The sequence below is a fragment of the Dendrobium catenatum genome, unplaced genomic scaffold (assembly GCF_001605985.2).
Source record: "Dendrobium catenatum unplaced genomic scaffold, ASM160598v2 fragScaff_scaffold_390, whole genome shotgun sequence".
Lineage (NCBI taxonomy): Eukaryota > Viridiplantae > Streptophyta > Magnoliopsida > Asparagales > Orchidaceae > Dendrobium > Dendrobium catenatum.
In genome coordinates, this window is record NW_021318852.1 from 5,944,405 (window position 1) to 5,956,061 (window position 11,657).

The 11,657-nt window shown below is 33.3% G+C and overlaps 1 protein-coding gene across 1 annotated transcript; it reads right to left on the reverse strand.

Annotated features, from left to right (window-relative positions):
- On the reverse strand, window positions 1-4,222 carry LOC110097564 (phytosulfokine receptor 1). The gene has a single exon (XM_020824010.2). The coding sequence runs from the start codon at window positions 3,636-3,638 to the stop codon at window positions 534-536; it is 3,105 nt and encodes a 1,034-aa protein (XP_020679669.1). The 5' UTR covers window positions 3,639-4,222; the 3' UTR covers window positions 1-533.
- Between the last annotated feature and the right edge of the window lie 7,435 nt (window positions 4,223-11,657).

Genomic DNA, 11,657 nt, shown 5'->3' on the forward strand with positions numbered 1-11,657 from the left:
GATGGAAAGGTGCTCTTGAAATGTGGTATTATCAGCAAACTGCCAAAAATCAAATGTAAATCATTCTTATGCATTCAGGATCATTAATGTGAATATTACAACAAAACCTTACAAAATACATGCCATATATCTTTATATTCTTTTCATTTTCCACTAGAGAGTTCATCTCTTAAACATGCAGAAAAAAGACCAAGCACTATTCTATATACGACCTTCAATAGAACCTCTGAAGAACATTCTTAGAGAAATTATTATATGAGGATGAGGAAGATGCGAAAGATGCACCCAATCAATCAGGAGCTAACATATAGCATCTGCAGCTCTGTACAAAACTCCTGATTACCTGCTTTCATCTTCCTCACCATCAACATCCACATAATAATTTTTCTTTTTCTAAACTAAACCTTACTATTCCCACTGTTAATTTTGGGGAACAGACACAAGAAATTTCCCAAAGAAACAAAATCAAAGTATCTAAATCTGTGATGCCAAATTATCATACACACTAAACTTTAGACCAGTTGTTCTTCACCTTAACATCCTTCACTTCCAATGTTTTCAAGCCATGTAACTAATTGCTGAGTTGATGGCCTGAGTTTTGGTGATTCACTGACACAAAGGCATGCAATCTCAAGTGCTCGAAAAAGCTGCCTTTCGATATTCTTATGGTATATAATAGGATCAAACACCTCAGTTTCCCTTCTCTCATTCATCTCAAGCACCCATAATAACAACTCCCTGCTTCCTTTTGGCTTGCTAATGTCTACAGGTCTTCGACCAGTGAGCAGTTCCAGAAGAACTACACCAAAGCTATAGATATCACCTTTGAAAGTAGCTATTGAAGCTTGGCTATATTCTGGAGGGATGTAGCCCAATGTCCCAACAAGGTCAGTAGTAACATGTGTATCATAGGGTAATATGAGCCTTGCTAGCCCAAAATCAGCCAAATGAGCTTCAAAGTTTTCATCCAGAAGAATATTACTTGATTTAATATCTCGATGTATTATATTTGGCTGGCATGAATGGTGCAGATATGCCAGTCCCCTAGCAGCTCCTTGAGCTATCTTAAGTCTTTTCAACCAACATAACATAGAGGCACCATCGGTTTTCTCATGAAGCCAGTAATCCAAGCTTCCATTTTCCATAAAAGAATAGATCAAGAGCCTATCTTTGCCAACCTTGCAATAACCCTGAAGCAAAACAAGATTTTCATGCTGTGCCATGGAAAGAGCTTCTACCTCAGCTTGAAATTCCCTTTCCATCTGATAAAAATCGCCTGACAGCCTTTTGATGGCCATCTTTCTTCCATCTTCTAGTGATGCTTTGTAGACCAAACCAAAACCTCCACACCCTATTAAAAAAGCTTGGTCAAAGTTGTTGGTAGATTTCAAAATAGCATGGATGCTTATCTCCTTGTTATCTTTGTTATGAAATAAAAGCACCAATCTAGATCCAGCTGCTTCTGAGCTACCATCAATGTCAGCCACCACTTTTGCATTCTCTTCTTGCTTTCTAGAAAGAAACCTTATTACAGCCAAGTAGATTATTACAAGGAGTACAACTATTCCTGTTCCCATTCCAATTGCTACTCCTACAATCGTAGCCTTGCTCTTCTGTTTTCTGCTTTGAGGATGAGGAGGTGTTTTGGATTGGCAGGGAGATAGATGAAAGCCACATAGATCCCGATTTCCTATGAAGTCAGAACTAGAGAAAGTTGAGAATTGGCCACCAGATGGAATGGGGCCAGCTAAATTATTGAAAGATACATCAAACCTGGACAAGAAGTTCAGTTTTGTCAGTGTATCTGGTATATTTCCAGATAGATTGTTGTAAGACAAATCTAAATTCTCCAAGTTTGCCATGCCTGAAAGCTCCTTAGGTATGGGCCCTGACAAATTATTCTTGTGCAAATCCAGGACTAGGAGCATCTTGAGATTCCCAAAACCCGGGAGAATAGGACCAACAAGTTTGTTGTTACTCAGAATCAAAGATGCTGGAAAGTTGTCAAAATTATTATATTGCAAAGCTTTTGCGGAAGCATTTCTCTTGACGAAGAACGGAAAATCCTGCATGGATGATGCTTGAGTAGATGCATTGGCATGAATGAAGCTCTTCAGCTGCATGAAACTGACCGGAATTTCTCCGGTAAGAGAATTATTTGAGATATCAAGATAAAAGAGATTATCAAAGACCCCCAACCATGGAGGAATCAACCCGCTTATTAGATTCCATGATATATCCAAGATATTCAACTTGGTGCTTCTACTCAACCATGGTGGTATATAACCAGAGAGACCACAGTTTGCAATGACAAGAACCTTAATATTAGTAAATCCATATATTCCTTCAACTGGCATAGTCTCACCACCACGAAAATTCAGTGTCAGGACCAAAATAGTAAGGTTACTGCAATGCTGTAGGGTTTCCAATGCTGAGGTTATATTGGTGAGGCTGTTGTTAGTGAGTGATAAGTAAAATAGCGAGTTGAGGAGCTTGAAGCTGCTTGGAATTTCACCTATCAGGTTGTTCTTAGCAAGATTTAACGAGTTTAGATTTGAACACTGTGAGAGGTTTTTGGGAATGAAGCCAGTGAGATGATTTGAGCCCAAATCAAGGGTGCTTAGCATAGACATAGAAGCACAGTTCAAATTTATCTCCCCACTCAGGGAGTTATTCCTAAGATTAAGCACTCTAAGATTTGCCAAGTTGGAAAAAGAACTTGGCAAAGTACCATTGAAGCCATTAGTCTGGGCAGAAAATGACTCCAAATTGCTGAGTTTATCAAAGACATTGGGAATAAATCCTATGAAATTGTTCACAGAGAGATCCACCTGAACAAGGCTAGAGAGATTACCAAATCTTTCACTTAATGAACCAGATAGGGTATTCTGTTGCAAATGCAGATATTTCAAAGATTTCAAAGTAAACAAATCATCAGGCAAGCCCCCAGAAATTTCATTCACATCAAGGGAGAGCTGAACAAGGGACCTGCAGTTTCCAAAGCCCACCGGAAACTGATTTGAGAAATAGTTCATTGAGAAGATGAGTTTTTGTATCTGAGAAGATGAACCACAAATATCTGCTTTAATCGGACCAGAAAAAGTATTGTTACTGACATCCAAAGCCATGAGTTCTACAGAACTGGAGAAGCTTGGAAGGGTGCCGTTAAACAAGTTGTTTGAAATGTTGAAACTTTTGATAGATGGAAGGCCTATCTCAGGTGGAAAGGATCCAGAAAGCTCGTTCATGCTAAGATCAAGAAACTCCAATTGAGTGAGAAGAAAAAGCTTGGCTGGGACAGAACCACGAAGAAAATTGAACGATAGATTGAGATTTAGGATATGATCAAGGCCGGCAAGACTATCTGAGAGTGAACCATGAAGCTGCTTTTGAGCTAGATCCAATCCAATCACTCTTCTTCCATTGAAAAACAGAGAATCGCAGCGGACTCCAGGCCAGCTGCAGCAGTCAGAAGACGACGACGAAGAATTACTTCCCCATCCTTGGATAGGTGAGTCTAGGCCGGCCGAGAAACTCAGAAGCGCGCTCAAATCACCAGAGTCACAGGCCTGGCCCAACGAAGCCAACAGAAGAACCAGGGAAAATAAGAATACAAACGACAAACACCTTGTCCGCATCGCTAACGAGCCCAAAACTCCTCCCCAGCTTTGCAGAAGAAGGAAGATGACCTATCTCACCTAAATGAAGCTCCTTTTCAATTCAGAAGTTTTGAAGAACAAATCCCATTTCATCTTCCCAAAGAATTCTTGCATGGCTTCCAGCAGAAGTACAGTTTAAATACAGAAAAGCAAGCAGGTGAGAAGAACGCAACGAGAAAAAGATGAAACTTGCCAGAGAAGAAGAGAAGAGGAAGAAGATGACAACCAGTGCGTAGAAATGGAAATATAGAGAGGCTGAGAGAGAGAAAGTACGAAGAGACTCTTGGCTTCAGGTCTTCTTTCTCCATTCTAAGTTCTTCACTCTCTTTCTCTCGCAATTGTTGAACTAAAACAAACGGCAAAGACTTTCTTTCGATACTTTATTTTATACGTAGGAGCAGATAGATTCCATTAATCAACTATCCATATAGGAGGAAGATGGTGACAGACTAAACGGGAGCAGGTGACCGGTGGGGTTAAGTACGGCGCGCGGCGACGGCGCCGCCGACGGACGAGTTCAACGGTCAAAGGTAAATGTAAATGCAAGCACTTTACTGTAAAATATTAGAATAATTAATCATAATTTATATTACATTAAAAATGAATTTAATAACATTAAATGATTATAGCTCTTTTTGAAGATAATTTAAACAAATTTTGTTTTTAAAATTTAATAATTAAATATTATTTATATCATATTTATATTTTGATACTTAATATACTAATTTTTTATATTTACTTATTCACCACATCGATGTAATGAAAATATGTGTTTAATATAATTTAATATTAAGAAAATAATTCTAAATGTTATTACAAATTTTTTTTTTCCTTTGATCATTATTATTATTTTTATAATAAAATTATGATATTAAATAATATGATTAAAAAATAAAAAAAAATCAGGCAAAATGAAATACCAATCAAAGAAGAATGAAGAATAAATTCTTCATAAATCAGTTCAGACAAAATGAGAATAAATTCTTCATCAAAGCAAAATAAAAGCAAAGACTGACCTCAGCCATCAAGGCTTTTGTAAGTCTTATGACTTGCGTTGCAGGTTAGAATTTTAATCATAATAGAGAGAACTAATTTTTTTTAAAAGTAGCGAAAAAATAGTGGCCGAAAAAGTAGTGGTCAAAATCTATCCCAAATGAAACCTTAAGATGTCAAAATTATTATTGGGCGATAATGACCATACAGTAACTAACATATACAAAAAAAAAGTGATTGTCGACGAGGAATGTTGAAAGTAGGGGTGTCAATATTGGACACGACCTGAAAACCTGACTTGAATCCAACACAACAATTTCGGGTTTGAGTCGACCAGAATAGGGTCAGGTTCAGATTAGAGATTTTGACCTGTTTGCAAAAATCAATCGGGTTGGGTTTGTAATATCAGTTTTTGCTCCAGGTTCGTCCGGACGAAGTCGGATCGTCCGGGACGATCGGTACAGGTTGTGCAGAGAAAATCATGTTTGGCTGTATGGTTCGTTTGGACGAAATCAGGATCGTCTGGACGAAAATAAGTCAGAGAACCCTTCGCCGGGGACGATATTTGATTTTCGTCTGGACGAAATAATTCTCTTCATGGATCGTCCGGTACGAAGCTCGATCGTCCAGGACGATCAGTCTGGATATATATAGAAATGAGATATTTTGAAGAGAGAGAAAAAGTTGAGGAGAGAGAAAAACGAAGGAAAAAGTGGAAAAGTGGATTTTCGGACGACGCGGAGCCGTTTTCATCCGAAGTGACTGTTGAGGAAATTGCTGTACTACCTCACCCACATAGAAATTTTGATTGATCACTTTATTTTTTTTAACAAATATATAATGCTCATGATTGTTCTTTGACTTTCATAGAATAAAAAAATTATAAAATATATTTTACTCTATAACAAAAAAATATTTCAAAAATTAATATATTAATATGCAATACTTTAATAATTTTATGAGCAGAAATATTAATTTATAAAACAACTCATATTATTTTAATTATAATATAACAATTTAATTTCTATATATTAATTAAAATATAACAATACATAGCTGAAAAGAATATTAAAATCTTCTAAACTCTTATATTATGATATTTTTGTGAAAAAATAATAATAATTTAGGATTGGAATTCTTTCTGCCCCACCACAATGCCTTAATAAACTAAATTGCATTTCCTTAAATAATTGATTTATAAAATACTAATTTTAAATTATTATAAATAAGAATAATATTTTATTTTATTTTATAAGTAAAGATTATTATTAGAAAATGAAGTTAATCAAAGGAATTAATGATTGATTAATACTTTTAATTAGTATTTGAGCAAATTAGCTAAACCTTCTACCATAATTAAGCAAGTTTAATTACTGAACTTGTTAGATTTATGTCCACCAATCCTTTCTTTGATTCATGGGAAGGGCACTCCCAAACCCCAATCCTCTTAAATAATTAATTTATATAAAAAATAGTGTACACAAAAACCTTAAAAAATTTGTATTGCACTAATTTTAAAGTAAATTCAAGATAAATTATAGTTTAGCTTTGGTGGGGAAATGGTCAAGAAAAGAAAAAAAATATAAAACTTTGGTTTCATTCTTTATCATGAGCAACAAATAGACTCATATTTATAGCCAAAATGGGTGAGGGCAAACTAAAAACCTTCATCTAGATCACTAGAAATTCTCCTAAAACTAATTAGTTTATAAGCTTAAAAGAACCTTCATGGAGAATGGTTAGACAATCTCAAAAGATAGGAGCAAACTTCTCATAAAGTTCAATGAAAAGTTGATTGTTTGAAAATTTTCATGAAATAATGATATATTCACGATGATTCTTTTTTTAATAGGAGATAATATAATAAAAATTTCTTAAAATATCATTCTATTTTATATTTTTTGCAAGTTGGACAAATATGGACAGGGAGTCAAACACGTCCTTGACAATTTCCCTAAAGCTTCGACATGCATGCACCAACAATATCTCTTTTTACGTAGTCTTGACTATTTCTCCCTTCTGTTTTTGTAAATGTTCCGATCTTAAGTGAAAAATAAAGAGGCTTTAAAGAGTAAACTAAGCCTCCTGATCAGATAAGTTAGTGAACCAGGTTCAAACTAGTAATGTTGCCGACGCCACCGCTTAGAATCCACATATCCCTCAAACTTGAACAAATTTAGCATATAATCATGCATTTCTACTTGATGAGGGGGAGAAAAAGAGAGTCCATATCCCCTTTTTCAAATGAGAGAAAGTTTGATGAAGAGGACCATTGGATTCCATCTACTTTTTAACCACAAAGAGAGAGACAGACTAAATGAGCAAAGAAAAGTATTCAACCCCCCTCAAACATATAAGACATTGATATTCCACTAAGCTTCTCTACTTTAACTTTTTCATGTGATAACATTAAGCACTCCACACTGAAAGCTAGTGAGAATCCTTTCCACCTTCACATTCTTCCAATAGAAAATAGCAACAAAAGCAACCAAATGAACCTCTCTTATTAAACAATTCAGCAGCCCCATTGATTTGCTTGGTAAGTATCTGCCTTTCCTTATCACAAAAGAAAGGGTGGTGGAGAAGTAGTGGGAAGATGAAAAGGAATAGAGATCCCACAAGGAAATGCCCCTTCTGAGAGCAGATACTTAGCTTCAGAATGTAGCTAGCTGGCTACAATGAGATGAATTTAATAAGAAAAATAAACTTTAGAAGGTGACATGTCATAAGTTCCTTGCCATAATACACGGAAGCGAAAGTCTTGTATACTTAGGTTTTGTTTGAGACTGTTTTTTTGTTGCTTTTTAAAACAGCTTTCTAATACAATTTTTTTTTTAATTATAAAATTTTATACTGAAAAGTCATTTAGGAAGCAGTACAAAAGCTGTCCCAAACGAAACTCTAATCCTTCCATGGGATTATTATGGCTTCATAATTTTCAATGGATGACAATAAGTTTTAAATATGATTTTATAATTCATTTCAGCATTGTTTTGAACATATTTTATAAAATATAAAGATTGAATTAATTTTTAAAATATAAGGGGTAAAAATCAATTTTAATTTGACTCAAAATCAAATGATTCCAAGCTTAATCAGCTCAAAATCAACTTAATTTTAATTTAAAATTGATTTTAAGTCAAATACAAATCAAAAATTTTTATTCAAGCTAAATATAATTTAATTCACATTTGACTCAACATTAGACCTTGTAGTACCAACAAACACATAAAAATATATTAAAAAATATGTCATCATCAACTCGAGGTCTAAGTGAGTAAAGTTAACTCGAGAGCCGGCTCAAGCTCTGCTCAATATATGGCTTGTGAACCAAACTCCACAAGCTAACAAGTCAAATTTAAAATATATATCTTGCTTTCTTATATTAAGTGATTCTTTATTATTTTTCCTTCCATTTTCTCACTTTTTTATCATTTTATTATAATACTGACTTGAATCATAATTATGTTTTCTCCATAATAAGTAAACTGATTCTAACTCGTAAAAAAAAGTTCTAGCTAGACTCGTTTACACCTATAGATAAGAAAAAATTATTATGTGTGGACACCAGACCGTTCGGAGGCGAATTAGAACGCGCCACGTCACCCGACACACAACATAATACAATCGCGGTAAAAAAAAGAGAGGCGACACGTTCTAATTCGCCTTCGGACAACATTCATATCCGCACAAAATAATTTATCCTAGATAAAGAGCATCAATGAGATATTATTGTATTTCTTTCTGTCTTTTTCTAATTAGTGTTATCAAGCAATATTAGAGAGAAAATGGACTCACCACTATCACAATCATATAAACACTTACAGGAAGTTTCTGCAAGTTTCATATTATAAAAAACAAAATAATGCAGCACTGAATGTTCTGTAAGTGGAGTTTTCTGTGCTGCCATGATATTGTGGAGTCTGTCAATGCATGCCTGAAAATTTTATCATCAATAACTTAGCACATATATTTCTAATTATCATTCCACCATCACATCACATTAAATAATAGGTAGTGCTTCCTACTCAGTAAAGATTTTTTTAAGAACTCTACATTGTTTTACGAGAAATTAATACGTGCGTCATGTCATCATTTTACTGTGTAATACTAAGTACTGGATGATATGGCGCATCCTGATTCGCTTCTGAACGGTCTAGTAACCGCATGTAATAATTTCTCTTGTTCTACACATGCTACAGCTGGTTTCTCACTTGAGTAATCTTCTTAATTTGTGAGAAAGACACAAAGCATAGCAGAATGGACTCTTTATATGTTATGATGTTCAAATATGGAAAGATATTTGCTAAGAATATTGAAAGAAAAAGAGAAAAATCTAATCATCTATGCTCTTAAAGCCTTTATCTCATAACATGAGATCGGGTACTTGAATCTTTTTTCTCCATTGTGTTATGTTAAGAATCAAATTTACATTTAAATATTTGGAATAACATGCAAAATAAATGAAGATTTAAATTTTATTAAAATTTGACCTATTTAAAGTGGATATGGAGAACATAAGAAATAGTATCAACCATTAAAAAAGTGTAATGAAAAAAAATTATAAATTATAATAACTAGATAAGAGGTGAATATTAAGAAAATAGAACTAGTAAATTAAAAATATAATAAAATGAAAACAATAACAAAAAAATTTGAAACAAAGACTTCATTTGAGATAGTTTGTTTATTGTTTTCTAAAGCAGTTTTCTAGTAAAAAAATTTTAGTTTAAAAAAATTTTATATTAAAAAATTGTTCTAAGAAGCATTAAGAAAATCATCCCATGACATGATTGAATGAGATATGAAAAGCCGTATCAATCATAAAGCATAAGATTATAATATGCGTAATATAGTTTGAAATATTAATTACAAGTTTTTTTTTAATACTTTCCAAAAGAAAAAAAAAAATTGAAGTTTTTTCAAACAGTTCTCAGGAAAAAACATTATGCATGCCGTACCTAAATTTGCTAATTAAGCTATGCCAACAGAGGGATATGAGAACAACACAGTTAATCAAACAGAAATACCTACTAAGAAAAAAAAAAAAATTCATGCAAGAAAAAACTAAGGTTTCGTTTGTGACGACTTTCTTCCTGTTTTTTAAAGCGACTTTCTTAATGCTTTCTAGAACAAAAATTTTAATTTTTTAATTAAAATGCTATTTTAAGAAGCAGTAAAAAAGTCGTTCCAAACCTTAAAAACCATGACTAAGAGAGAATACAGTTTAACAGGCATACTGGTTATAACTTTGATAAGTTGGCTCTACTTCAATGAAGCTAAAAATAGAAGGAAATGAAATGGATTTGTTAGTCACTGACTAACATGTAAACTCATATTCACTTGAGTCAAGTTGATCAGATTGAATCTGGTTCATCAAGTCATTGAATATGAACCAACTTGAATTGCCTACAAGATGATTTTCACTAAGCTTGAGCTCGCTCAAAACCTTGAATCGTCTAAAGCTACAATTTGTCAAGATGCCCAAGAGATGAGCCTCATTTGATCGCCTAAAAAAACATTATTTTAATTGAATATTATTACATAAGGAATAATATAATGTCTTAAAAAATAGAATTAAAATTTTAGAACATGATGTAAAATTATAATTTAGCATGAGCATGATGTAAAATTATAATTTTGTCCAAAATTCTATCCCAATTTTTTTTTCTAGATTCTATGACAGTTTCTCTCTCATAAAATTATCTTTTAGCTTGATTTGACTGGCATTTTCTCGATCCAATGGCTCAGACTTCGTTTGGGACGGCTTTGTTACTGCTTCATAAAGCAGCTTTTTAGTAAAAAAATTCATTTTTTGAACTAAAAAGCCCTTTAAAAAGCAATAAGAAAGCCGTCCCAAACGGGCCTCAATCACCAGGTTCTTTATAAACCAAAATCATTCAATAGAATCTCCAAACCTTAATCACTCTCCTCTCTCGTTCTTTCTTGATCAGCTCAATTTGCATTTCAGTAATATCGATCGTTCTTTCATGAATATTGGATCCAACAATCCTGATTGTTTCTTCTTAGATCTCTGTAAAAAGACTGCCAGTGCAAGAGATACGTCAAATAATCCTCCTAATTTGTAATTTAAAATGCTCATTCATCTTTGCTATCTAAATCTAATTTGAGAGATCTGTTTGGCAGCGCTTTTCAAACAAATAGAACCAAGCAATATCGAGCCCATTGTTTACTAAATTCATATGAACAACCCACACGAGAAAATATGGTCAAAAGATTTAATATACATTACATATGAACCTAGTGAACCATTACAGTAAACCATTCTAAATGCAATTTTAGAACACTTCAAGCAAATAAGGACCAATACACTACCAAGTATAAAACATTCCCTATGTGTAACATAGGTTCATTTGCACCAAAAAGCATAACTTAACTGTCTATGATGAATGAGATCAGAGGGCAGTTCATGAATGACAAGATAAAATCACTAATTAAACTTAATTGTATAAACAAAATACTGAAAGATAATATTTGATTTAAACTAGGAAGAAATAGTGTAATCTGATTAACCATAATTTGATTATGGTTTCAAGTTTCAGCCCAAACACAAGTTTGATCGGTTCAGATCGAGAACTTAAACCGGCCAAAAATTTTGTATCGATAGATTACCGCTAGTTTCAATGGTGTTTCAATTTGAAACTGCCAACCTATTGAACCAATGAAGCAATTGAAATTACTGAAACCCAACTAAAATTCAGCCAAAACCATCAAAGCTCTTCAAAATCATCAAAACTCAAACAAATAACATTATTTATATGATAACAAGATTTATAAAAAAAAAGATTTTTTTTCCTCTGAAACTAGTAAGGCTACAAAGCTCTACGTTGGTGTTAAACCAAAATTGCATTTATATAACTTTATTTTTTGAACTATTGACTTAGGGTTTGTTTGGGATGCATACAGTTATCATGATTAGTTGTAGAATTGTTATGGAAAAAATAAAATATTTGAAAGTTATTGTGAGTGTTATAGTACTTTTTA